The following is a 26,666-nucleotide window of genomic DNA, read 5'->3' on the forward strand; positions in this document are numbered from 1 at the left end:
CTAAGGGATAATCCAAGATCTGGCCACATGTAGCAATCCAGCTAATCCTGTTATAGCAGGGTAACAGGACTCTGAGAAATTTACAAGGTCGGCTACATAAATCTTCCCTAACACCATTATATGACAAGGCTGAGATTACAATAAATCTCTAACCTAAACATTGTTACGCACTCAACTTTAATTGACTGGATTGGATTTAAGTGGGAGCAGATCACCTTGCAAAACCCTTTCTCCAGCTTCAAAACGTATTGTCAACTATAAGAAACAACCCCCTCTTCTCCTCCCACAAATACTTGGCTGTTCACATTTGACCTTCACACACTCAGCAAGGGTAATAATAAACCAAGTGCAAAGACTGAGAGACTGCAACTGAGCATTCAAAAAGGTATACCTTCCAACACACAAATCCTAGCTCAGCTCACTGGCTACCAATCCACTTCTCAATCTTTCTCTTATTTCCCAGTTGTTAAAACTGTGGGAAGTCACATACTTCAGCAAACTATTTTAACCTTCCCAAACACAGAGAGAGTTGGAAATAAAACTGAAAAACTTCATTCAAGATACGCATATATACAGTACACATGCACTTCGTGTATGTCAGAAAGTGGAGATGATCTATGTTTATGCAACAACAAAAAGCAGCCACACAGAGACAGATCAGTAAACAGGTTTCTGACATTCATTGTATATCTCTGCTGTTCTGTATCTATAGGGTGGGGAACCTTGGCACTCCAGCTGTTTTTGAACTACAACTCCCACCATCCCCAGCCACAATGGCTGGGGATGATGGGAGTTGTAGTTCAAAAACAGCTGGAGTGCCAAGGTTCCCCACCCCTTAATTTCCTCGCTGAACAGCCTTACTTTACCAGTGTACATCACAGCCAGGACTGGGGTCATCATACCAAATCAAGACCTGGGAGGGTAAATTTTTCCAGTTCTATCGTCCATTGCTGGAATTAGGGGCTTGAGCTGCAGGCTGGCAGTACGTACTGTTCTACTGCCCAGGCAAGAGCAAAATATCAGGCTCCCGGTATCCATATTAGGCTTGGCCAATCTAGAGGCTCGATACTGCCTGCCAGATGTTGCTCATGTCTCTTGGTTTGTGGGACTGAAGAGGGTTCTGATGTTGAACACTTCCACTGTCTGTGTCTTCTCTATACAGTATTTATGTCTTATGTGTATTTGTGCAATTTGGCCTAGGGGAGGAGTCTAGTTTACCGATTGGTTGATTTGACTTTTGAATTCAGGCCAGTGTCTGAATCCTCCCGACTGTTTCAGACTTTGAGCTGTAAAGAAGTAGCTCTAATTTTTCTCCTGGACAGGAGATTGTTCTTTTATTTTTCTTCCTGAAAATAAATACAAGTCTCATTGTTTTATCTTCAACCCTACTGTGTATTCTTAAATTATTCTGCAACATCCAAGACCCCTAGATAGCTTCCCAATCTAAACCCCAATCTCTATCTATGGAGCAGGGAAAGGGACACATCCTCAGGACACAGTTTTGGGAAGTATAGAATATTGCCTCCTTCTCTTGAAAGAAGATGTACCAGCACAACATTCGTTTGGATGTCAACCACTCTTCCCTGCTCAAGGCTCGTAATCCCTGGCACACTGATCCCATAACTAGTCACAATCTGATGTCAAGTTGTGTCAAACAATGGTTACATATTTGTTTTGTTTTGAAAACGTGTATCAGATTTCATTCTGATATTTCAATGTTCAATAGAGATATATTACAGTACTGTACATACAAACAAATGCTGAGAAGGCAAGTTAAACCTCACTTTGCTTAGCTATTAATACTTTAGAGATGTATTTCACTGTTTTATCACAATAAGCCCTCTCTCTTTGCTGCCATTTCACTCATACGGAACACAGTTCTGTGTTTCAGGTCTAAATATCAGCTCAATCCCTGTGCCTTTTGTTAAGGAGGGTAAGGAGAAGCTAAACCAATTGTAATGGGTTTCTCTCTCAGGAAGGAACTTCTCAGTTTCTCATGGTGGAGTGTGTGATGTGGAACAGCATGCAGCTGGAGAACGTTACATTCACAGCAGTCTAACAAGGGACCAAAGATGTCATAGCCAAGTTTCTAATTACTGAAGCTACATCAGAAGCCAAAAAATTAAATGTAAAACATTACAGCATATTCTAACAAAGTACTGTTAATGTTCCAACACATCTAATATGTCATTTGATTAAGGTCTTATACTGGATTCCTTATTTTGGAGTTCTTCAAGTGGCAAACCTAACTGGGTCCATAGCTCCACAGCAGGAACACACACTTTGCATGCAGGAAGTCCCATATCCATGGGACTAGGTAGGACCCTTGCCAACCAATGTAGACAAAATGGATCTAGATGGAATGAAGTTCCATATAAAGGCAGCTTCAAATATTCAAACAACATTTTTATGAGACACACATCCAAAATATATGTAATGTGATATCTGAAGCAAAGCCTCTCAAACACTGGTTTACTAGTAATAAATTATTTATAGCCAATACTACTGTGGAAATATGAGGGAGGGAGGGAGGGAGGGAGAGGAATCGTGTTCTGATACAGCTCAATATTCATAAAAATGCAGGAAGAATACAGTGTAGGAGGGCAAAAAAAAAAAGAAAAAAAAAGGTGGCTACCATTTTCCACTCCGGGCAATAATGGCCAGTCTGGTAAATTATGGTATGTTATAATGGAGCAAAACAAATAAGACCTCAAGAACTTATTGCAACTACAATATAATTATAGGTACCTAGCTAAAACATTTTATTTCCACGATTGTAGGCAAATAAGGCCACTAATGCTTAGTCATTATAGACCCTATTATCTTAGACACAGATTTCAGGTAGGGGTGTGCACGGAACCTCCAAACTGTGGTCCGGCACTGGGGTGGGGGTGGCTTTACTTACCCCTCCCGCCGCTTTCCCGCTCTGGCGCCGTAATTTCAGTAGTAATTGGGGCGGCAGGATACCTCCCTGCCACCCCTTCCCCGCTGTCGCTATTAAAAACTCCCAGGAGTCCTTTGCGCGCACGCACATCATGCGCGTGCTTCACGTCTCTGTGACATGTGCGCACGCAAAGGACTCCTGGGAGTTTTTAATAGCAACAGTGGGGAAGGGGCGGCAGGGAGGTATCCTGCCGCCCCAATTACTTCTGAAATTATGGCGCCAGAGCGGGAAAGCAGCGGGAGGGGTAAGTAAACCCTCCCCCCGCTCTTAAAGCCACCCCCTCACCCGAACCGCCCAGGTCCGGACCGGTCTGGAGGCCTTTACAATGGCCTCCGGACCGGTCCAGGCCCATCCCTAATTTCAGAATGTATGTGACAGACAAAGTTATAACACTATAAATAAATGTGTACAAAACAAAATTGTATTTGTTCTTGATTTAAAGTCCACTCGTTGTTGCTTTTTGCTGTCTGCAGAATCCCTTTTTTGTTTTGCTGAGAGACTTAAAAAAAAAAAAAAAAACAGAATACAGCACTAATTTTCATTGGTTTGCTAACACATTTTGCTTATACCAAAGGAAAAGATGGGCAAACTTCATCCATAATACCTTTTCCACTTATGAGCAGGGCTCCTGAAATATGAACAAACCATACAACATTATATACGGGTAAGAATCACAGGTCTCCAAAACCCTCACCCTCACCACAGCCAAGTTAGCAGCAGCTCAAGCTACAAGTTACTAGAAACAATGACATAATGTGGCAACACTGAGAAGCCTGGCAGGTTTGTTCTGATGCTCTGTCTTGTGCTTCTTCCCATTCCTACCAGCTGGCCAATAGAGTCACACTTTCCTGGACTCCTCCAGAGCATGAACCAATACCGGAAAGGACTTTCACAGAGGTTAGGCCAACATGTAATTTCCATGACCTCTTGTGAAGATAATCTGAGTTTATAGCATTCATTAATTTGTCTAGGACATCTTGACCCCAGTTATGTTGTTGACCTTCACAACAGCCCTTTGAAATGGATGTGATAGATCGGCTGTGTGCAGAAAATACTAGTTCTCTCCGATTGGTTCCAATCTTCGTGTCTGTCAGTGTGATCACATCTCTTGCATTATAACTTAAATAAAAGTAAGTGAGAGTTCACCATTTACTTTCTTCGTGTTAATCATGCTTTTATGGGTAGCGTGAGGGAGCTGAAATCTAAGCTTTAAAAAAAAGTAGGGTGAGAAATATTAGAAAAAGGTTCATTCCCTTTCAGTGTGAAGTTTGCTTGTGCTAGATTTGGGGGCTGTTAGATTTAAATTATTTATATCCTGCTCTCCAATGCTTTTCATGTTCAGATCAGTTTACAATATACAAAGATTTCTCACCCCTTCTGCCATTACTTGGTCCATTTTCTTGATTGGGGCATTTTAAAAGTGAGCTTTCCCACAACAGCTACAAAAAATTAACTGCTCACTGTTAATAGGTGGGTGGGTCAGTCTCTCAGCAGAACCTACTTCAAAGGGTTGTTGTAAGGATAAATGGGGGAGGGGAGATCCTTCCATACTACCCCAGGCTCCTTGGAAGGAGGACAGGATAAAAAGGCAATATATAAACAAATTGAAATAATTTAATAGGCTCACTGGAAGAAAACAGACCCTAGGAGATACAGCCTCTGCCTGCTTTATGTGGGGACCTTTTATGTATCAAACCCTGCCTCCTCACCTAAAACAAACAGTATCAGTGGAAAATATATGGACAAGCAATGCTTTTATTTAAATAAGTTGTATCTATAACTCAGTGGGTATTCAATGAAAAGAGAAAGAACACCGTGGTTATGAAGTCTCCCCTAATTTTTTTGGGGGGGGCACCTTAAACTTCCACGTAAGATAGCCCCCAAACTGTGCCAAACCTAGGGTTGCCAAGTAGGGACTTTTCTAGAGGACATGTGACTACAGGTTGGCCTTGCTATCTGCGGGGTTTCCATTTTCAGCTAAAATCACGGATAAAGGAACGGCAGATAATGAGACACTGAGGCAATAGGAATGGCAGGGGGGCAGGTTAGGTTCCTGAAGGTGAAAAAGGCCTTTAAAAGCATTAAGAGGTAGAAACTAAAGAAATAACATACCATGCCATGCTGTGCAGGTCTCCAGTTGTCCAGCAATTCTGCAATTTTCCAGTGAAAAATCATGGGAAACTTTGTCCCCAAGAAAGAGCCACAAAATGGCTCCTTTCAGCAAAATGGTGGCCGGAAACTTAGCAACCGCAGATATGCAGATTTTAACCCTTTTAAAACCACATATGCCAAGGTCAGGTCTCCATTGCTCAACTGCAGATACATGAAACCACAGGTGTCGGGATCAGGTGTGACGAGGTCCACCTGTATTTGGGGACCAAGTGACATTTTGTTTGCCTCAAGAGCAGCTTCTCTTTCTCCGTCTCCTTTCCCTTCCTACTAATCATCCATCCAATGGGGAAGCCAGAGGGGAGGTTCTGCTTCAGTGGCAGGTTGCAGAGCCATATGATGCAGGAGCACGGATAGGTGCACCCAGCAGGTGCAGCTTGCTTCCTTCACGGGGTGGTGGCAGCAGTGAGGTGTTAGCAGTTAGCTAATTAACTTTACTCAGTTGTTGTTATTTTATTATTATTATTATTATTATTATTTTTACATTTATATCCCGCTCTTCCTCCAAGGAGCCCAGAGCGGTGTACTACATACTTCAGTTTCTCTTTCACAACAACCCTGTGAAGTAGGTTAGGCTGAGAGAGAAGTGACTGGCCCAGAGTCACCCAGCTAGTATCATGGCTGAATGGGGATTTGAACTTGGGTCTCCCCGGTCCTAGTCCGGCACTCTAACCACTACACCACGCTTAGCAGTTACTCCTGCTAACAGAGCAAAAAGGAACTTTTAGAAGTGGTGAATCTCTTCTATATCATGGGGAGAGCAACTGGCCATATCCAACCCCAGCACAGCTTTCCTTCAGTGACTGTTGCTGGTGTTACCTGGCCTTTCCTTTTAGATTGTGAGTCCTTTGGGGACAAGGGAGCATCTTATTATTTATTTCTTTGAAAACTACTGTGAAACCTTTTGTTGAAAAGCAGCATATAAATGTTTGTAGTCATAGAGAACAGCAAGTGAGAGACCATGCACGCACCGCTGCACCAGCATGCCCCGTCTTGAGCCAAGAGGTGGAGTTGCTGGCCTGGTTGAGGAGAGCGGGCTGGGTGATCCAAGGGGGAAGAGGAAAGGGGACTGTGCATGTTGTAAACCTAACCAGGTAAGCAATTTACCATTAAAACACATGCAAATTTTATGCAAAGTGGAGGATATTTGGAGACTGGGTGGTGGGTTTTTTTTTGTTTTTTTAAGTGAAAAGTGTCCTCTATTTCCCACTTTTTTGGTGATGGATATCCACTTTTTTCACCTTCTGGACCTGGCAACTCCAGCCAAGCCAAAGTAAGAAGGTGGCCAATCTAGTGTTTCTTTTATTTCCTCAACCTTGCCTCCAAGGCTCTTAGTGCTGGTTCACAAATGCCTGTTCATCATCACACATTTGCTGCAACCTTAGACAATGACTGAATGAACCATTGCAGATCTAGTACTAGATTCCTTATCACCTTTGACCCATTGCTTTTCAGATTGACTCCATTCATTCATTCAGCTGCAAGTCATTGTGCACAGCAGTTAAGGTGTGTTAACTCAAGTTTATACTTGCATGTGTGAACAAGACCAACCATCTCCACTATTTTTCAAGCAGGGGCCGCTTGGGCAAAATGGCTTCAGTGCGAGAGCCATTTCCCACGCTGCTGACCTCCGCACATTACCGCACTTCCCTCAGTACTGGGAGGGCCCTTTAAGAGAGACAGAGCCCTCTCTTAAGAGCTCTAGAAGGAAAGCACTGGGAAAGGCTACACTTCCCAGCACTCTGTGCATGCCTTTCAAGATGGTGCAGGGACTCATGATTGCTCAATTTCCCTTAGAGGAGTCCCTCCTCCGGCACTAGATAAATAAAGCACAACACTGCACGATGGGAATGGTCATCTCCACTTGGTGCCCAGGGGACTGTGTAGAGTGTTTAGCTTTGGCCAAAGCTTCACACAGGCCCAACAGACAATTAGGGGGCTGCCACTGACCCCCGGGGGCCTTGCAATGAAGAACACTGAACTAGACGTTCTACCCAGGCACTGTCAAAGGCAGGATGTTTTGCTGACAGCCCGGCAGTTCTCAAGACTGGCCACCCCATTTCAGTGGTGCCCTCTGGTGTTCACAGAGCACAAACTCAGTCTTCAAAGAGCAGCCTTAAACCACAGGGAAGGTATCAGAATAACTTAATTTGTTCAAATGAACATAACTGCAGCCAACTGCTACTGCTACTGTCTGCTCAGCGAAGGAATATTCAGGCCTTGTTATTGTGGAGAGTAGCTATCCAGTCTTTAGGTGCCATTCCAAACAAAGTGCACCTGCATGCAAAAAGGGCTGTAAATCAGCCACCTGCGATTAGCCACTGAAATGTGAGGTATTAACAGTACATTATGAGGCTCAAACACAGTATCCCAAGATTCCATGGAAGCTTATCAGGGTTCCTCAAAGAAGAGGTCATTAATGGCAGACAAGCTTCCTAGTAAGATAGCTTGCCCACCACCACTGATCTTTTTCTTCAATGTGCAGACACAGGGGGATGCCAAGAGCATTCCAGGGTACATGCTCAGTCCATGCGGGGAAGCAACAGACCCAGCCAGCACTCCATGTCAACCGACTGCACACACCCCAGAAACTTCTACAACAAACAGGAGACTAGCAATCCTAGCGCATCTGCCTGCAATGGACCCATCACTACAGAATCAGTTTTCTGGAGGCAGAAAGCCCTAATTTAACAGCTCAATATCTCAGTGACCCATCAGACCTCTCATTCAAACAAGTACAACTACCAGTTTAAGCAAGTACAACACAGTGTGATCAGCTTCATTTTAAACTGGAGCTGCAGGCTACTGATCTTGTTAATATTCATTCATTCATTCAATTTGATTGCTATACTGCCCTTCCAAAAATGGCTCAGGGCAGTTTACATAGAGAAATAATAAACAAACAAATAAATAAGAAGATAAGATGGCTCCCTGTCCCCAAAGGGCTCACAATCTGGGCACTGTGTGCAGAATTTCTCCAGTCTCTCATGTGATGAGAGAGGAGAGTATGCAACCAGCCTGGCTGAAACACACACACACAACACACACACACACAAGGCAGGCAGCGGGGCCAGCAAACGAGAGGGAGTGGTTGGCTGCCTGGCTCTGGCTGGAGAGTGCTGCATGCATTAACTGCTCACTACTACAGAGGGGAAGGACGAAAGGCAAAAGAAACAACATAAACAAAAGTAAGCAAGAGTGCTGAGAAATCAAATGAAAAACGAAGAGGGAGGGAGAGATGAGGAGAATGAAAGGGGTGGGCTGATGGCTGGCTCTCACCAGAAATGGGGCAGAGATCACATAAACTGGGATTTTTAAAAGCAAGCATGCAGCCAGAAGAGAGAACAAGAGCAATGTATGTGAACTGAGAAAACCAGTAGAAAAAAGAGAGGGAAGATCATGAGAGTGGGAGCTGGGGGAAGCAAGGTATGAAATGGTGAACAGAGGAGAGGGAAGGAGGGAAAGTAGGATGAAGAAGGAACTAGCAAGTAAAGAAGGATCCAGCCAGGCACAACAAGAAACGGGGTGGAGGGAGGAAGAACATGACAGAGGCAGGTAGCAGTTCAGTGGAGTGGGGATGTTAAACATTGGGATCTTGGAACATAGGAACATAGGAAGCTGCCATATACTGAGTCAGACCATTGTCTATCTTGCTCAGTATTGTCTTCACAGACCGGCAGCGGCTTCTCCAAGGTTGCAGGCAGGAATCTCTCTCAGCCCTATCTTGGAGAAGCCAGGGAAGGAACTTGAAACCTTCTGCTCTTCCCAGAGTGGCCCCATTCCCTGAGGGGAATATTTTACAGTGCTCACACATCAAGTCTCCCATTCATATGCAACCAGGGCAGACCCTGCTTAGCTAAGGGGACACGTCATGCTTGCTATCACAAGACCAGCTCTCCTCTCTGGATCATGCAGACTGTGTAATCCATTCAATAAGGGGCTAGAGCTGCTGAATAAATGGTTTAAAACAAACAAACCTTGTATCAAAATAAGACTGTGCAAATCAGTTGATGGATAATTTTTTTAAGCTGCCTTTCTCTCCTGCAGTGTTCTCTCTAATTTTTTTTAATCTGTGTGCAGAATGAGTTTTGTTCTTGGCAGCAGTATCAAGGCAGTGCATGCGCACATGCATTCAGAGTGGGGCCTTCCTGATTCAACCAGGACGGGATCTAAAATTAGCTAAGCGGACATTTTAAAAATGGCACATGCAAAAGCCGCCCCGGGGGGGGGGGGGTTAATAGTAATACTGATGAGGGAGGTAGGCACCGATTTCTAGGTTGCAGGGGGCGCCAGAACCCCTAGCACCAGCCCTGGCAGTCCTCCAACTTTTGTGGGTCTACAGCTTCCAGGTTACCGGCCTCTGTGACTGAGGATGATGGGAGTTGTAGGCCAGCAACAGCTGCAATGCTGCAGTCTGAAACACCTGATCTAGAATGACAAGGCCTTCCCTGCACTGGACAAATATTTATTTATTATTTATTATTAAAAAATTTATACCACCCTTCCAAAAGGCTCAGGACAGTTTACAGTAAAACAAGAAATTATAAAACTGCATAAAATAATAATTAACAATTAAAACATCATAAAACAACAATTAAATAGCCAAAACAATTTAAAAACAAGTTTTAAAAAGCTGAGAAAGCTTGGTTGAAGAGATGTGTTTTCAGAAGTTTCTTTAAAAATTGCCAGAGATGAGGAGGCTCGTATCTCAGTAGGGAGCGCATTTCACAATCTTGGGGCAGCAGCTGAGAAGGCCCGTCTCTGTGTAGCCATTAAAATGAGTTGGCGGCAACTGGAGACAGACCTCCAATATGACACAGAAGCTATCAGAGGCTGGTGGGACAGGGCTGTATAAATTGTGTACTAAATAAAATTCTGCTCACAAACCCTCCAATCCTGCACCAAAGAAAGGTGAATTCTTAATTACTAGCTGAACCAGCACAGAGCATCTCTGCCCCAGCCTCCTCTCCCCCCGCCACCGCCTTCTGCCCCAGCCTCCCCTCTCCCCCGCCGCCACCTTCTGCCCCAGCCTCCCCTCCCCCCCGCCGCCACCTTCTGCCCCAGCCTCCCCTCCCCCCCGCCGCCACCTTCTGCCCCAGCCTCCCCTCCCCCCCGCCGCCACCTTCTGCCCCAGCCTCCCCTCCCCCCCGCCGCCTTCTGCCCCAGCCTCCCCTCCCCCCCGCCGCCTTCTGCCCCAGCCTCCCCTCCCCCCCGCCGCCTTCTGCCCCAGCCTCCCCTCCCCCCCGCCGCCTTCTGCCCCAGCCTCCCCCCCAACCCCGCCGCCACCTTCTGCCCCAGCCTCCCCCCCAACCCCGCCGCCACCTTCTGCCCCAGCCTCCCCCCCAACCCCGCCGCCACCTTCTGCCCCAGCCTCCCCCCCACCCCCTTCTGCCAGGCACCCCATTTCCCATCGTTCCAAAGCAGGCGAACTTCGCGGCCGAGCCACTTGCCTTTTTGCGGTCCCCCATTCTTCATTTTGCGGTCCCTCATGTCATCGCTTCCAGCCCCAGCCATCCCCTCCCAGCTGCCCCCAACCACCGAATTTCCTCCCGCTCCTTGAGGATGCTCCTTGCGACCGGGTGTCCGTTGTCTCTGCACCCTTGGGCAAGCTCCTTGGGTCCATTTACCTCACAGGGGTCCAGTTTCCTCCTTTCCCCCAACTCTGTCGATACCTTGCTAACCGCTCTCTCCCACTTGCCTCCCTTGCTGCCGTTCGCCATACAGACGCATCCCCACATCCCCACGCAGTTCCCAACACAGTCGGCCGTAAGAGAATTAAGTATATAGATAATCTCCATAAATTATTCAAATTGAATATTTCTGCATAATTTATATTGTAGTTTTTCCTGTTGTTGCTGTTGTACATAATGTATGCCGATTCTGCTAGTCACAGGGTGGGCAATCAGCTCTGCAGGGCAGCAAAGCGCCAATGCAGCAGGTGCAATCCTGGGTGCATCTGAGCAGCCGCCTCTATGACTGCAGCTTGAAAATTGGTGTGAAACTACAGTTATGGCGGCGTCTGGGTTCAGACATAGCCCTTTGGTGGTCAAACCAGAGGTCTTGGCAGCAAATCTTTATGCAAACTGAACGGTACAAATTGGAGTTTGGCGAGGCAAACCACAGGTCACTTTTGCCATGAAACCGCAGTTTCACGCATTTGGATGTACTGGAGCTCCAACCTCTGCCCTGTTTAACTCTGGTTTCATGTTATATCTGAAGCCAGCCATAATATAATGGGCAGCATCCATGATCAGGTATCATGGAAATCAATGAGACAAATTAGTCAATCATCACTATCTTCATCCCCATTAATTTCAACAGGACTTAGTGATGATCAACTGAGTCTGCATCCTGCCCAATATCTATTACACAAGGAGTATCTTTCATAGTGTTTTCTTTTTAAAAATATTTTTCACAGGAGCAAATGTCTAAACGACACTGCTTTCATATGGTTGTAAAGTCTGTTAAAAACCAAAACTGGTTAATGATGAAATTCTGTAGTGTGTGTCCATCCCTGTACACGTGTGAGGGTACTACAAATGTTTCAAAGAGAATAAAACCAGCAGAGCACATAGAAGAGATTCATCAATCTACATTTTCGGCATCATGAACTGATAATCCAAGGCTGTTAACCTCCTTTGAGCTGAAAGGACTGTTGGTCTACATTCACTTTCTTTACACAGGGGTTAGTTTCTGAACCAGAATTGGTCAGTCTAGAATTTGTTTAGATTAAAAATTGCACTCCTGAAAAGAAAGAAAAAATTATCTTTTGTAAAAAGATTTTCATCCTAACACCTTATTTACACAGATTACTTTAACAAGTCATCATCACTTTAGAAGGGACATCCTCAACTTTTCCTAAGCACTACCCCAAACCTCAAACAGAAGAAACTGACCCAAACATTCTGCTGTCTTAGTGGCACTTGCCCACCTCTAATGCAAGGGCATGTGGCTTACCAAGAGATAAAAATGCTCGGATGGTATACTTCAGATACATCCTACAAGGAGAGCTTCAGTTTTCTTACCTGAGAAAAATTCAGACCATTCAATGGATGGCACTGTTCCTCTACTTTTTCCACTGCCCCAGTCTGTTTTCGAAGGCGCTCAGCTTCCTGGGCCAGGTACAGATCCAAGACAGGTGCACCACGTGACTTGATGTCCACCTCTGTCAAAGAATTCACCATAAGCATAACCCACACTGGTCTTTTCCTCTCCCAGTTCCCTGCGATAGCATTGAAGAGATAGTCAGCATACAGCCCTTTGCCCCGTTGGTCTGGAGTCATCCATGAAGGCATCATGAGCTTGACATATTCCAGGTGACGCTTGAGCCGACGATAGATGTCCCTGGGGAGCACATCCTGAAGGTTCTCGCCCTGTGGCAGGAGCTGGCAACTGGTTAGAGCAGAGATTGTGTAGGGATCAGTGAGGTCCAGCTCAAAGTAGATAATATGGCTCTGCTGAAATGCTTTCTTCGAATTATCAGGGATATAATCCCAGACCCGAGTATATGGGACGTGAATGGTGCCAAAAAAGTAAGATGGCGGATCTCTCTTTATAGTCCACAGGAAGGAGTTCAGCTCACTTTGCTGAAGGGAAGGAAACACAGCAGTGAAAATAAATAGGGCATATATACTGTATGTCAAGATAACCTAGAGGTTCAATAGACACTGGGTGGGGTGGATGAGTTGCTTTTCATCACAAAATTGCAGACTAGTTTTGCTGGGTCTATGGAACTCTCAGTGACTTGGAATGTAAAGTAGTATTAAGTTAGTCTTACAACATCTGCATGGCAGCAAAAATTGTCTTAGACACTGAGAAAAAAATCAGCAACTGATTTTTTGTATAAAGATTAAGGAAACTGAGAAACAACAGATAAAGTAAGCAAAAGGATTTATCCCACTGGTATTATTTCGAGGGAAAATGGACTGCATTTATAATATCCATTGTAATATGTAGTGTGCACTTATTAGTTGGGGAAGGCATGCATTTCTCTACATTTTTGCTCCTTTGTAGATTAAAAAAATAATGTTAAATATCTTGGACAAGACTTCTCTTTCTCTCTCTGTCTTTATTGAAGAGCAAGAACAGTAGCTTAACACCAAGCATTAAAGAGCTTTCTGCAAGCATTTTTGTATTCAAGCCTACATATCAAAAGAAAGAAAAATGTGAGATAAACATCCTTTTCCGATTTCTTCAAAAAGTAAAATAAAGTGTTTCCTCCTGTTTTTAAATCTATACAGTGCCTAGCTCAAATTAAAGAGAAAGGCAAAGCGGTTTTTAAAAAACCTCTTTTTTGGAGACAAAATGAATGAAGATAGCGGGGAAATTCAGAGGCAAGAAGTGTCACCTACCCGCTTAAAGGCAAACAAAGAGTCCTGAAAGCCACCACAGGCATGGAGAGGGTTGGAAGGTCAACACTCCTTTGTTTTAAACAAGCCTGATCTTTATGTGACAAAGAGCACACATAAGGATCCAAGTCTATCTAAAAGGCATCTCAGAAAGAAAAGGTATTGCCCCCTGGCCCACTCAGAATTCCATTAACCCCTTCTCTGTTTTCAAATGTAATGTACTGAAGGCCCCATGATGAGACAAAGACCTGCATTTTGTATGCATTTTACATGCAGGGCATTGGTGGTGGCAGCTATCAAGACTCCTTACTCTGCAGATCTAAAACCGAGTGGGGTGGGTGGGGGTGGATCACTTAGTAAACCACTAGAATTACTCTTAGGGTGGTGGGGAAAGTTTTCTAAACCTTGTTTCACAAACAAGGCTGAACAAAACCCAAGCAAAACGTTTATGCCCCACCCTGTTCACATATCCTTGGAAAAGTCTGTATCATTTAAACTGAAGCCTGCAAAAATCCCACCAACACATAAACAAGTGGCTGAGAGGTAAGTGAGGGAGTGGAATTATTCACCATGATGGAGTTACAAAGCATGCAGCCCGTCATGTCCACATCATCAACAGGTGATGTTTATGGGTCCCTCTTAAACGTGTGCTTGGTTCTCACTGAGGTGATCAACTGTTGCAGTCAGTTGGCATAGTGAAAGCAGAGAAGAGCCTTGAGCTCAGATGAGGATTCTTGGTGTACACAAGACATGTCCCTATTTTGTCTGTGAAATGTTGGAGAGTATAGGCGACTGCTGTACCCTTAATGCAGCTTCTCTTACCCTTGCATGTCCAGCTCCACACATCTGCCAATCTTTCCTCTTCTACACAGCAACTAAGATATAGAGAGGCCCCACCTTCTTGTGCCTCTGGTCACTCTAAACCCGGTAGCCAGCTGCCAACTCAAAAGCCTCACCTGGCCCTCACAGCCAGATCCCAAGCGCTCTGTGCTACCCATTTTTGCCCAATCAGCCAAACTGTGACAGTGCACCACCAATGGCATTAATCAAATTCTACACATTCTAATTCAGAGTGGTGGTATCCTGTGCTTTCTGTTTTATTATTGGAGCAATACACCCCAAGTGTCCACAAACCGATACCGATTTCAAAAATTCTAAACAAAGACATATGGATGCTTGTTAAGCACCTAGGCTGCACACATACTTTTCTCAACTTCCATGAGCATACAGGCTGTCATGTAAGGCTGAGAAAAACTTCTCTTACCAATATCCCCTTTTCTAGCCAACTATTACAAGCAAAGCATCTGGTCATCCTATTAGCACAGGCTTAAACACAGCCTGGGTGCCTGTGGCCTATAATGATCAGCCAGGAAGGAAAGTTTATGAGTCTGGGGCGATCAACTGTCCAAAGATTAACAGAGAGGTGTTAACAGGCTAACAAAAATACAGTAGTACTAGTAGCTTTTATGGACTGGTAAAGGTAAAGTGTGCCACCGAGTCTGTTTCGACTCCTGGAGACCACAGAGCGGTCTGTGGTTGTCTTCGGTAGAATACAGGAGGGGTTTACCATTGCTTCCTCCCACACAGTGTGAGATGATGCCTTTCAGCATCTTCCTATACCACTGCTGCCTGATATAGGTGTGTTTCCCATAGTCTGGGAAACATCCCAGCGGGGATTCAAACTGGCAACCTCTGGCTTGATAATCAAGTCATTTCCCCACTGTGCCATTAGGTGGCTTACTTACTTTACTAGTAAAGGCTTGCAAGTACTGTATTTCTGATTTCCAGGCTTTTTATTCATAGTTATTTATCTCATTCAAGGTGACCAACAACATATTTAAAACCAGTGGTCCCTCTAATTCTTTTGATCTGTGTGCGGAATGAGTTTTGTTCTGGGTGGCAGTATCAAGGCAGTGTGCGCGCACCAGAACGGGGCCTTCCTGATTCAACCTGAGCAGGATCTAAAATGAACTGAGCGGGCATCCAGAAACTTGTGAGCATGCGCATGTGCACGTACGTTAGCGGGAACAGTGTTTAAAACCTAACTTAAAAAGAGCCTTGCTGGATCAGACCATAAACCCATCTAGTCTAGCATCCTGACTCCCACAGTGGCCAACCAGATGCTTCCATAAGTCCACAAGCGCAGGACATGTAGGTGAATAGCCCTCTCCTGCTGCTCTTGCGCCTCCGCAACTGGCAATCAGAGGAATACCACCTCTGATCCTGGAGCTACACACCTCCTCCTAATTTCAGCAGAGCTTTCACAGATGCTTTGAAGAGACTGTGGCCTTTGGCAGCAGAGAGGTGTTCCTTCCTTTGAGGGAAAGGTATTTTGGCTGGCTCTCCTATAGGTTTTATTTTTAAGACATTAAAAATAGATACGAACTTCAGGTTCAAGCTATTTTAAAGGAGTCAGACTTCAGTGCCACAGCCAGATTTTCCCCAGGAAGAGAAAGCAATATTTATAGGACCAATGCAGGAAGTAGCACCCCATTCCAAAATACACTTCCTACTACATTTGTTAGTTGGTATGTTCTGTGCTGCAGGTTGACAGAAACACCTGAGGAGTCTCAGCCTGTTCTCACAGATGGTCTGGATTTGAGGTTGTGAATATAAACATAACATACTTTGTCATTTGCCATTATTTGCATCTTCAACAATATTCAGTTAGCTTTTAATTTTCAATTTAGCTTCTTAAATTTATTTAACATATTTTTATACTGCCCAAACTTGTGTATCTGGGCAGTTTACAATTAAAATAACTTAAACATTAAAATCATTTAAAACCAACATTAATAATTAAAACCATGAATCTAATTAAAAGCCTGGGTGAATAACTGTGTCTTTGGTGCCTTCTTTATAGTTGCCAAAGAACTTTTTAAAAGTTGCCAGAGGCTCTTATTTCAACAGGGAGCGCATTCCAAAGCCTTGGGGCAGCAGCAGAGAAGGCCCGTTCCCGAGTAGCCGCCAAACAAGTTGGCGGCACCCGCAGGTGAACCTCTCCAGATGATCTTAACAGGTGGTGGGGCTCATGGCGAAGAAGATGATCTCTTTAATACCCAGGGCCTAAGCGATTTAGGGCTTTATAGGTAATACAGTAACTAGCACCTTGTATTTTGCCTGGAAACACAGCAGCAGCCAGTGTAGTTCTTTCAACACAGCAGTAATAAGGTCTCTCCTAGATGACCCAGAGACCAACCTGGCCACCACATTCTGTACCAACTGCAGTTTTTGGACTACTAACTAAGGCAGCATCCCCCCCCCTCCGCCACACACACACACACACAGAGAGCACATTGCAGTAATCCAGCCTGGAGGTTACCAGCATATGTACCAAAGTTTTGAAGTCCTTCATCTCAAGAAATGGACGCAGCTGGTGTATCAGCTGAAGCTGATAAACAGCACCTCTGGCCACTGCCTCAACCTGGGACACCAGGGAGAGGTTCAGATCAAAAAGCACCCCCAGACTACGTACCTGTTCCTTCAGGGGGAGCGTGACCCCATCCAGAACCGGCAGATCAAAATAGTCTCCCAAGTTCCGGCCCCACACAATAAGTGCCTCTGCCGTATCTGGATTCAGCCTAAGTTTGTTATCCCTTGTCCAGCCCATTACTGCCTCCAGGAAGGAATTTCTTGAGGTTATGCCTTCTCCTGATGATGCTGACATGGAGAAACAATTTGGGTGTCATTGGCATACTGATAACACCCTGTACAAAATCTACTTATGATCTCTCCCAGCAATTTCATGTAGATGTTAAACAACATCAGAGACAATATGGAGCCCTGAGGGACACCATACAAAAGTTCAGATTTTGAAGAACAACAGTCTCCAAGAGACACTATCTGTAATCTGCCCATGAGGTAGGAGTGGAACCACTGCAAAGCAGTGCCTCCCACCCCATATCCCTTCATACATTCCAGAAGGATACTATGGTCAATAGTATTGAAAGCCGCTGAGAGATCCAAAAGGACCAACAGAGTCACACTTCCTCTGTCAGTTCCCAATTGGAGATCATTCATCTGGTAGACCAAGGCAGTCTCCATCCCATAGCCCACCCAAAAGCCAGTTTGAAATGGGTCTAGATAATCATTTTCCTCCAAGATTGTCTGGAGCTGGGAAGCCACCACCTTCTCAATCATCTTGCCCAGCCATGGAAGGTTGAAGACAGGCCTGTAGTTGCTTAACTCTGAGGGATCCAAGGCAGGCTTCTTCAGAAGTGGTCTAATGATTGCTTCCTTAAGACAAGGAGGCATCCTGCCCTCCCTCAGAGAAGCATTTATAATCTTTATCAGGCCTTCTACAACAACCTCCCTGCCAGATAGTATAAGCCATGTCGGGCAAGGATCAGGAGGGCAAGTGGTAGGTTGCACCATTCCGAGCAACTTGTCCACATCCTCAAGAGTCACAAACTGAAACTGATCCAGGTTCGACACGTAAGAGGAGCTGCTGGACACCTTGGCATCAGACTCTGTAACAATTGTGGAGTCTGAATCTAAGTTGGCCTGAATACAAGAGATTTTGTCCACAAAACATTAATTAAAAATGTCACAATGAGTAACTGTTGGTTCCAAGTACTGATTCAAGGGGGAAGGAGTGCACATAAGCCCCTTCACAACTCTGCTGGATCTGAACTTCCAGACATGATACAAGAGGAAAAGAATTGCTTCTTTGCCACGCGTATCACCTGAGCATAGATCTTCAAATGCGTTCTATGTTGTAATCTGCCAGATTACAGTCAAGTTTTTCTCCACTTGCGCTCTAGTCATCTACCTTGCCACTTCAGCCCCTGTAGCTCTTTCGTATACCAAGGGGCCAGTTACAAAGCGGGTCAGAGAGGACGCTTAGGAGCAATCGTGCCCACTGCCCTGGTGAGTTGATTATTCCAATTTTCTGCTAGAGTGTCAACAGGGTTAACAGCAGAGCCAACATTAAATCCCTCCAAGGCTTCTCAGAATCCTATTGGATTCAATAACCTTCTCAGGCAGACCATCCTAATGTGCCCCCCACCCCACCCCAAGGAGGTAGGACATGGTCATGAGTCCAACCTTAACCAGATGGTGGTCCATTAATGAAAATGGGGAAATCAAAGGAGTCCCCACCCACGGAACACCACCCTGTTCAGAGTGAAAGACCAGATCAAGCATGTAACCAGCAATATGTGTCGGTCCCGAGACCACTTGGGATAGGCCCATAGTTGTAATGGCTGCTATGAACTCCGGAGGTGCCTGTCCCAAAGTGAACATTGAAGTCCCCCAGTACCACAAGCCTGGGAGACTCCAACGCCAAACCCGAGACCAAGTCCGTCAGCTCAGTTAGGGACTCCATTGGGCAGCGAGGCAATCTGTTCACCAACAGAAGTCCCAGTCCATCCCTGGTCCCCAAACTTAGGTACACACATTTAATATGGTCAGACAGGGGTCTGGCAAGGGAGATATTTTCTTATAGACCACAGCCACTCCACCTCCCTGCCCTCTTCCTCTCCTCTGCTCCTCAACAGAGTACCCTGGAGGGAGAAGCTGGGACCAGACCAGGCCACTAGTCTCTCCCAACCAAGTCTCTGTAATACATCCCAGATCGGCCCATTCATCCAGAATCAAATCATGGATGATTTCAGGTTTATTCTGGACCAACCTAGCATTACAAAGGAGCAAGATGAGGCTCTGTGGGTGGGTGGGTGGTGTTGCTTTCCAAGGTCAAAGAGCTGGCAGGCCAGCCAGAAGGGGAGTCAGCCATTAAGTTTCTGATTTCCCTTCCCCTGCAACGGCCTGCTGACCTGTCAATGTTACTTCTTCTATTCCCCACTACCACTGAAATAGCTTCCCCATAATCAGTGGATACACCCCTCTCCCCATCTCCAGACAGACCCAGGCACATTAAAAACTCAGCTCACCCAGGATTTCAAACAGAAGCCGATATAAAATACCCACGCACCTTTGAGGGAATTAGAGCAACAATACAAGAAATCTATATACCTATAACCCAGAAACTTGAGTTTCACTCACTCAGGGCAAAGTCTTATTTACAGGAGCAGGGTTGGCTGCTGCTCACCTCCCACACTGCTCTATGCAACAGTGATATGGGAAGTAGCTGGGTCATTAACTCCCTCCACAAGATCTTCTGGATGTAATAATTACTGGAGCCAGGTATCTAACTATGGGGGAGAGAAAACTATGCTGCATCATTAACCCCAAAAATGGTCTTCACTGTAGAATGTAGGTATAAACAGGGAAGGTTTCCACAACAGATATAAAGCTCAAAGGTGATACACATATAGTCCAGGAAGGCATCTGCATTACTAGACAAGTTAAGAACTAATCTGCCTACTTTCCTTTCACTATCCCTACAGTTGGACTAAATTTGGTCCAGATCAGTCAGACAGGTCACAAGTTAGCCCACTTGCACCTCAAACGTTCACATGTCCACCATCTTGAATTGGGGTGGATGACAATTATGTGTTTGAGGTGTCCCTACAACTGTACCTGATTTGTTCCAAATCAGTTCCCACTTGCACCTCAAACCTTCACATGTCCGCCATCTTGAATCAGAGTGGATAACATCATTACAAACTATACCCTTGTGCCATCCCTATGTGTCCTTACACCTGTAGCAAATTTGTTTAAATTGATCAGGTGGTTCACAGGTTAGCCCAACTGTGCCTCAAACATGCATGTATCCATCATATTGAATTGGGGTGGATGACATCACCACAATCTATGCCATTGAGGTGTCCCTATGTGTCCCTACAACTGTACCTGATTTGGTTCATATTGGTCCTAGCATTGCAAAGTTGTTAGGGATGCACACACACACACACACACACACACACACAATGCCAGGTGATCTCATAAGCCTACTGGAAAGTAGGCTAAAAGGTAACCATGAGTTCATATATCTAATGGTTGAAACATCTATTCATCATATCAGATCTCAATCAAACAGTGAACAAGGTAAGGCGCACACAAGACAGAACAGAGAGCTAGGGGAACAGAAGGCTATAGGAATTCTTCAACCTATGCTATTAGACAATAGTGACTGACTTCTTAATACAGAAACAGTTGCTACGCAGAAAGTATTCACATAAAACACCTTTTCAAGTTACTTTATACACGAGAATGGGCCTAATTTCCACACACACACAAAAGTACAAGAGCGGCCATTTCTCATTTTATGATATGTTAGTGAAACTGCTCTGAGGTGATTGGCAAACACCCCGAAATCTACCTTTTGGGCTCATATGGGGCAATTAGCTTATAAAGGAACAGTTTTACTTTAGTTTTAATTTGCGCAAAGTTGTAGACTCGGGAAATGACTGGACTGAGACAAGATTTAAGTTTCAAAAATAAAAAGAAGATATTTTTTGTGGGGAGGGGTACAGAGGGGAGAAATGTGTGGTTAAAGCAATATTACTATCAACAATACATTTAACTGCAATGAGGCATTGCAGTTAAATTGTGTAAGTTCCCAGGCGGGCAAGAGAAAGAGGCTTTTAGAGAAGGAGGCAGTTGGATTTAAGAAGCGGGGGTAGAGATAGATTTTGGGCCAAGGGAGAGGCAAAGCTCAAATCACCTGGTCTCAATGAAGGGCTCCAGAAAGCACCAATGAACCTCGTTCCACAGGGACAACTCGGGCCAAGGCAGGTGCAAATAGGTAGGAGGGGTTAGTCGGTAGAGATGAATCCAGGAGGGTGCTTCCTCTAACCAGCTTCCTGTGTTGGCTAGGAAGACTGGGCAGATCAGGCTGGGCAAGAAAACCGATCTGTAGAGTGGCACGAAATACTGAACACAGCCTTGTGTGATGGCCTATGGACAATTAATTGCCCCAAAACCTCATGGTAACTCCAAGAGAGCACAAAGATCACAAGGGGCATAAGGATCCCAAGGAGCACACTGGATCATGTAATTGGGGGTTCTTATACCCAAGAACATATCCTCAGGGCACATTTCAAGTTGCCCTTTTTGTCGGACAGGTGGGTTGGGTGGGACCAGCCGGGATCCCATTGTTGCAGATCCTTCTTCCGGAGTGTAACAATGTTGGAATTGCTGAGGCGTGCCGAGGCTTTTGTCATGAAAATAGAGTGCATAGACGTGAGAAGAGAAATCTGCTTAGATGGAAAAGTCCAGTAATCCAATCAGTATTTTAATGGGTGCATCTCTTAGGTTCGTATCACTTGCTCAGCCTCTTTTGTGAGTGGGGGATGGATTTACCTCCACAAGCCTTATCTGTGTTCTTTCCTGTGAAACTAATTGGCCCTCAGGGGGCTGCTATCCTTTTTGAGAAAGGCGGGAAAGAAAAGGCAGTTCACTCTGAGGGCAGAGTGGCCTTGACAGAGTTAACCTGCTTTTAGTTAATTTCTGGGGTCTACTTAGGATATCCCAGCATTAGGGAGGGTGTGAATCTAGGGGCAACTGGCCCACTGTCACAATGTGACCGGTCCCCATATGTATAAACAGAGAGCTCACGATGCTGTGAGGCTCCTGAGCATATGCAGAGTGTGATCTCCAAGCCTGGAGACTCAAACAGAAATGAGGGGGCTCCTGGGAGCCAAAAGAAAAGCTTTGTTAGTAACATTGTACACACCACAAAAGATGGTGTTCAGAAGGCAAGTCAGATGGCTGAGTCAGATGGGTTCTACCCTGGAAAAATAAGAAAAATGGTGCTGTCCAACAGACAGATCCATAAAGCGCAGCACTTTAACACTTGATATTTTGAACTTAAATATGCCGTTACCATTCACAACCAATTGCCATTTATTTATCTTATTTATTATACAGGTGGACCTCCTTATCCGTGGTTTTGGTATGTGCCATTTCGCATATCCGTGGTCGGGAAAAAAACACCCAACCTCAGCATAGATGAAGTGCGGTGGGGGGGTGGGGGGGACCATGCCGACCTCACGTATCCGCGAGTCAGGGGTGGCTGGAAATGACCGTGGGAGTCATGTTTGGCTCCCATCAAAAAAACAAAACAAAAAAACCACAAATTTTCAGCCGATTTTCGGCCATTTGGGGGCACAGCACAACTCGGGTAGCAGCAGAGCTTTCCTCCACAAAAATCAGATATTCAGCTGATTTGGAGCCATTTTGAGGCCAACTGGGAACCTAACCCCATGATCCCATAGGGATCAATGCTTCTATATTCATGGTTTCCATATCCACAGCACAGCTGCGGAACGGAACCACTGTGAGTACTGAGGTCCACTTGTATTTGTACACTGCCCCAAATGTCCATCTCTGGGTGGTTTACAGCAACATAAACACATTAAAACAGAAATTTATTATTCTTTAAACTTTATTAAACTTAAAATTAAACTTTAACTAGACCACAAGTCCGGTTAAAAAGCTTGGGTGAATAAATCTGTATTTAAAGACTTCTTTAAATTTCACCAGTCAGGGAAATGTGGCAGGGGGGCTAAGGGCACCCTTCCACGCCCTTAAAGGTTTGCCCTCCCCGCCTTCAAGCCACCCCCCAACCAGTTCTGTGCACATCCCTAGTTATCAGCTTATGTACCACTGTTCTGAGGTTATTTATCTCAAGAAACAGACATAGTTGACATATCAGCCAAAGCTGATAGGAAGCACCTCTAGCCACTGCCTCAACCTGGGACACAAAAGTGAGGTTTGGATCCAGAAGTCCTCCAGACTGCGTACCTGCTCCTTCTGAGGAAGTGTGACCCTATCCAGAACCGGCAGATCAAAATGGACTCCTGAGTTCCTGAACCTGCCCGATAAGTAAAGCTAAAGTGTGCCGTCGAGACGCTGTCGGCTCCTGGTGACCACAGAGCCCTGTGGTTGTCTTTGGTAGAATACAGGAGAGATTTACCATTGCCTCCTCCTGTGCAGTGTGAGACGATGCCTTTCAGCATCTTCCTATATCGCTGCTGCCCGATATAGGTGTTTCCCATAGTCTGGGGAACATACTAGTGGTGATTCGAACCGGCAATCTCTGGCTTGGTAGTCAAGCCATCTCCCCACTGTGCCATTAGGTGTACCTCCACCTTATTTGGATTCAGTCTCCATTTGTTATCCCCCATCCAGCCCATCATTACCTCCAGGCAGGCATTTAGGGAGATTATGCTTTCTCCCGATGATGTTGACTTAGAGAAATAGATCTGGGTTCACCAACATACTGATAACACCCTGCACCAAATCTCTTGATGATCTCTCCCAGGGGTTTCATGTAGATATTAAGAAGCACTGGAGACAGTATGTACCGTAAGTATTTTTAAAAATTCAAAGTGTGATTAGGCTTCTCTACAGAAGTAGCAGCTGAGAATGGACCAGGCCCTCTCTTGCATATTTAATGTAATGATACCTAGCCATTTAAATACACAGGCACCATTCATGACAAACGGCTTTGTGGAGGCATGAATTTTGCCATGCAAACATGGGTATCTTTGTATTTCTCAGCTCAAAATTTAAAGTTTGAAGTATGCTACAGGTGCTGAACAGGTCTCTATGCTGTGTCTTCCCGCCGAGATAGTGAGCAAAAAATGTTCCTACTAGCCTTAGAAGACAGTGCCACAAAAGATAGCTACTTTAAAAACAGGAGTTGGACACTGGTCAAGTGACCAGTCAAATTTTGTCAAGAGCCTTAACAGATAATGCTCTAGGACAGGGGTTCTTAACCTGGTTCTGAGGGTCCATGGAAAAAGTGAGCTGCATTGAACTTAGTTTGCTTCCTAGTGAGTGACAATACTTTACCACGCTAGCAACTAACTATCCTGAATACCCCATTTTCTTCTAATTTTTACTGGAGCCTTATGAAAATATAGCATAGAAGTATGGAGCTATAACAAAACATTGCATTATACTGTTAGTGTGCATTAGAGATACGCACAAATCGTATTTTGTGGTTCGATTGGTACTTGAATCGAATTGCAAATCCTTGAACTGAGTTATCAAAACAGCAGCTATTTGCTGGCTGTTTTGAGAAATCAACTTGAATCCATCCAAGCGATTTGGCCATAGGGAACAATGGGGAACTTGAATCACCCCATTGTTCCCCATGGGCATGTCCTAGAGAGACCAATGTGGGTTGGGTGGTAGGGCATGATGGGTGCTACTTAGCACCCAAACCACAAAAGAAATGGACAGGTGATTTTTGATTTTTTTAAAAAAAAAACCTTTCCTATGAGGGTTTGGGGAAAAGGTTAAAAATTTACTTAAAATTGCCCACTTACCCATTTCTTTTGTGGGTTGGGAGGTAGGTAGCACCCACCATGCCCTACCACCTAAGCCTAGGAACCACGTATGGGGAACAATGGGGTGATCTGAGTTCCCCATTGTTACCTATGGCTGAAACATGCAGAGTATACACATTTTGCAATCCTGCCTTGAAAAAATTGCAGAACAGAAGTACAAAGTCACTTCCAACACAAAACACATTTTTTTTTTAAAAAAAGCCCCCAAACTGACAAAAGAATCACTGACCCAGAATCCATTGCCAGCCACAGTGCCTGTACTGCAGTATCCTTGGCACCAGTTCCTCTCTCACACACAATCGTGACTCCTTAGAACTGTTGGAGATGAACTTCCAGTGCATCAACCTTTTGCACCAACTGTCCTAATGACCACTAGGGGCATTGGGAGTAGAGACAGTGAGTCAGGGTCTCCCTATCTGTCCCTACTCTTTGACCCCTGAACTGACTCTGCAGCACTTCCTGTGTTGAGTCACAATCCTTCCTTTCCTCCTAGAGAGCAGATGGAAACATCTCTCTCTCTCTCCTTACCTATCCACTATGTAGTCCTTTAGATTAGAGATAGGTCTTTCCTATCTAAGTGTATTTAACCAATAAATGTTTAGTGTTTAGTCATACAAGGATCTCCATGTGTTTTCTCTAAATAGCTGCAATATCCAAACCATCCTCTGCTACCTACTCTGTAACTGGAGTGTGTGCTCATTCCTTAGTGCTCTGCTGTTTTACAAGAACAGCAGCAAGCATAGCCATAAGCTCAACTAGACAGTCTTCAGCCACATTTTGACTGAGTACATCTTGCAATGCAGACTGCAGAGCAGACCAGTGAAGCATGTTAATCCAGACATAAAGCTCATCTCACAGCAATCACCAAGCAAATCTCAATCTCTCTCTCTCTCTCTCTCTCTCTCTCTCCCTTTCTCTCTCTCTCTCTCTCTCACACACACACACACACACACACACAGAGAGAGAACTCAGCTGCCACTGTCCATTCTTCGCCACAACACTATCTCACAAACAAAGCAAACCACAACTTAAGGATGGCAAGCACCCAAGTTCAGCCTTTGTCAATCTGAGATCCAGCAAAAACAGAGGTAGTTATAGCAGCAATAGTACAGCATATTATCCTCAATGCTGAGAAAAGAAAACCACAAAATCATGGGCCAATGGTCTGAAAAGAAACAAAGCACTGCATCTAGAATCTTACCATGAGAAGAACTCTTCTTTCTTCTCTTCTTCTCCAGCGCATATCCTTGCCTTCATCTGGATAACCATGGTCTCAAATTGGTGCTGGGCCCTGGGTGACACTTGGGCACCAGTCCATCATCTTATCATTGGCCATGGAGATGGTGTGTGTGTGTGCATGCACGTACGTGTGTGTGTGTGTGCGCGCGCGCGCGCGCAACCCTAACAGGCAGATTGTGACATCTGGTTTTGGGGTTGGCCAGGGTGGGGTGAGCTGCCAGTGGTGTTGCACTGGAACTTGAAGGTACTGCAGAACACACTGCTCAAGGGTTCAGCTCAAGGGTTCAGTCCTCCCATGCCCCTGGCAAGGCTCCAAGGAACCCCTCTGTGAACCACCGGGTGGAAAGCAGAGACTGAACTGCTGGATCACTTGGCCCTGCCAGGGACACCATGCTGCTGGACTAGGAAGCAGCAGTGATGCTGCTGCTAGCAGCAGTAGTAGTGGTAGTAGAAGTAGACTGTGCATTAGCAATAGGCACTGCAGCACCCTCCTCCTGGTTGTGCCCCAGCCTCCTCTCCTCGCTTAAACTTTGCAACCAGGAGGTCCCTCCACTGGGCAACTGGTCAGGAGTGACCACTTTACCCTTCATCCTTGGGTCACATAGGCAGGAAAAAACATGCACTGATGCACCCAAAGGTGTGATGAGCCAGTCCAACACTCCAGTTCTCAGCCTACCAGCCAAGGCCTGCTTCCTCAGTGGTCAGCATGGTCTGGAACTCACTGTTTGTCTTCTCGGAAAATGCGGTAGGCAAATCCAGAGTTCA

At 45.2% G+C, this 26,666-nt stretch overlaps 1 protein-coding gene across 2 annotated transcripts in view; it reads right to left on the minus strand.

The window, feature by feature from the left end:
- TRABD2A (TraB domain containing 2A) overlaps window positions 1-26,666 on the minus strand; it is a 105,864-nt gene that overhangs the window by 64,981 nt on the left and 14,217 nt on the right. Inside the window, exons 1-2 of one of the 2 annotated variants that reach the window (XM_053289043.1) lie at window positions 14,031-14,078; window positions 12,139-12,699 (exon numbers count right to left, since the gene is read on the minus strand). In XM_053289043.1, coding sequence (XP_053145018.1) covers window positions 12,139-12,699; window positions 14,031-14,063 — 594 coding nt within the window. In that variant the 5' untranslated portion in view covers window positions 14,064-14,078. Of the gene's footprint in view, window positions 1-12,138; window positions 12,700-14,030; window positions 14,079-26,666 lie in introns of those variants that run through there. The other variant, XM_053289042.1, reaches the window with a different exon arrangement.

This window comes from Hemicordylus capensis, chromosome 2 (genome assembly GCF_027244095.1).
Source record: "Hemicordylus capensis ecotype Gifberg chromosome 2, rHemCap1.1.pri, whole genome shotgun sequence".
NCBI classification, from domain to species: domain Eukaryota; kingdom Metazoa; phylum Chordata; class Lepidosauria; order Squamata; family Cordylidae; genus Hemicordylus; species Hemicordylus capensis.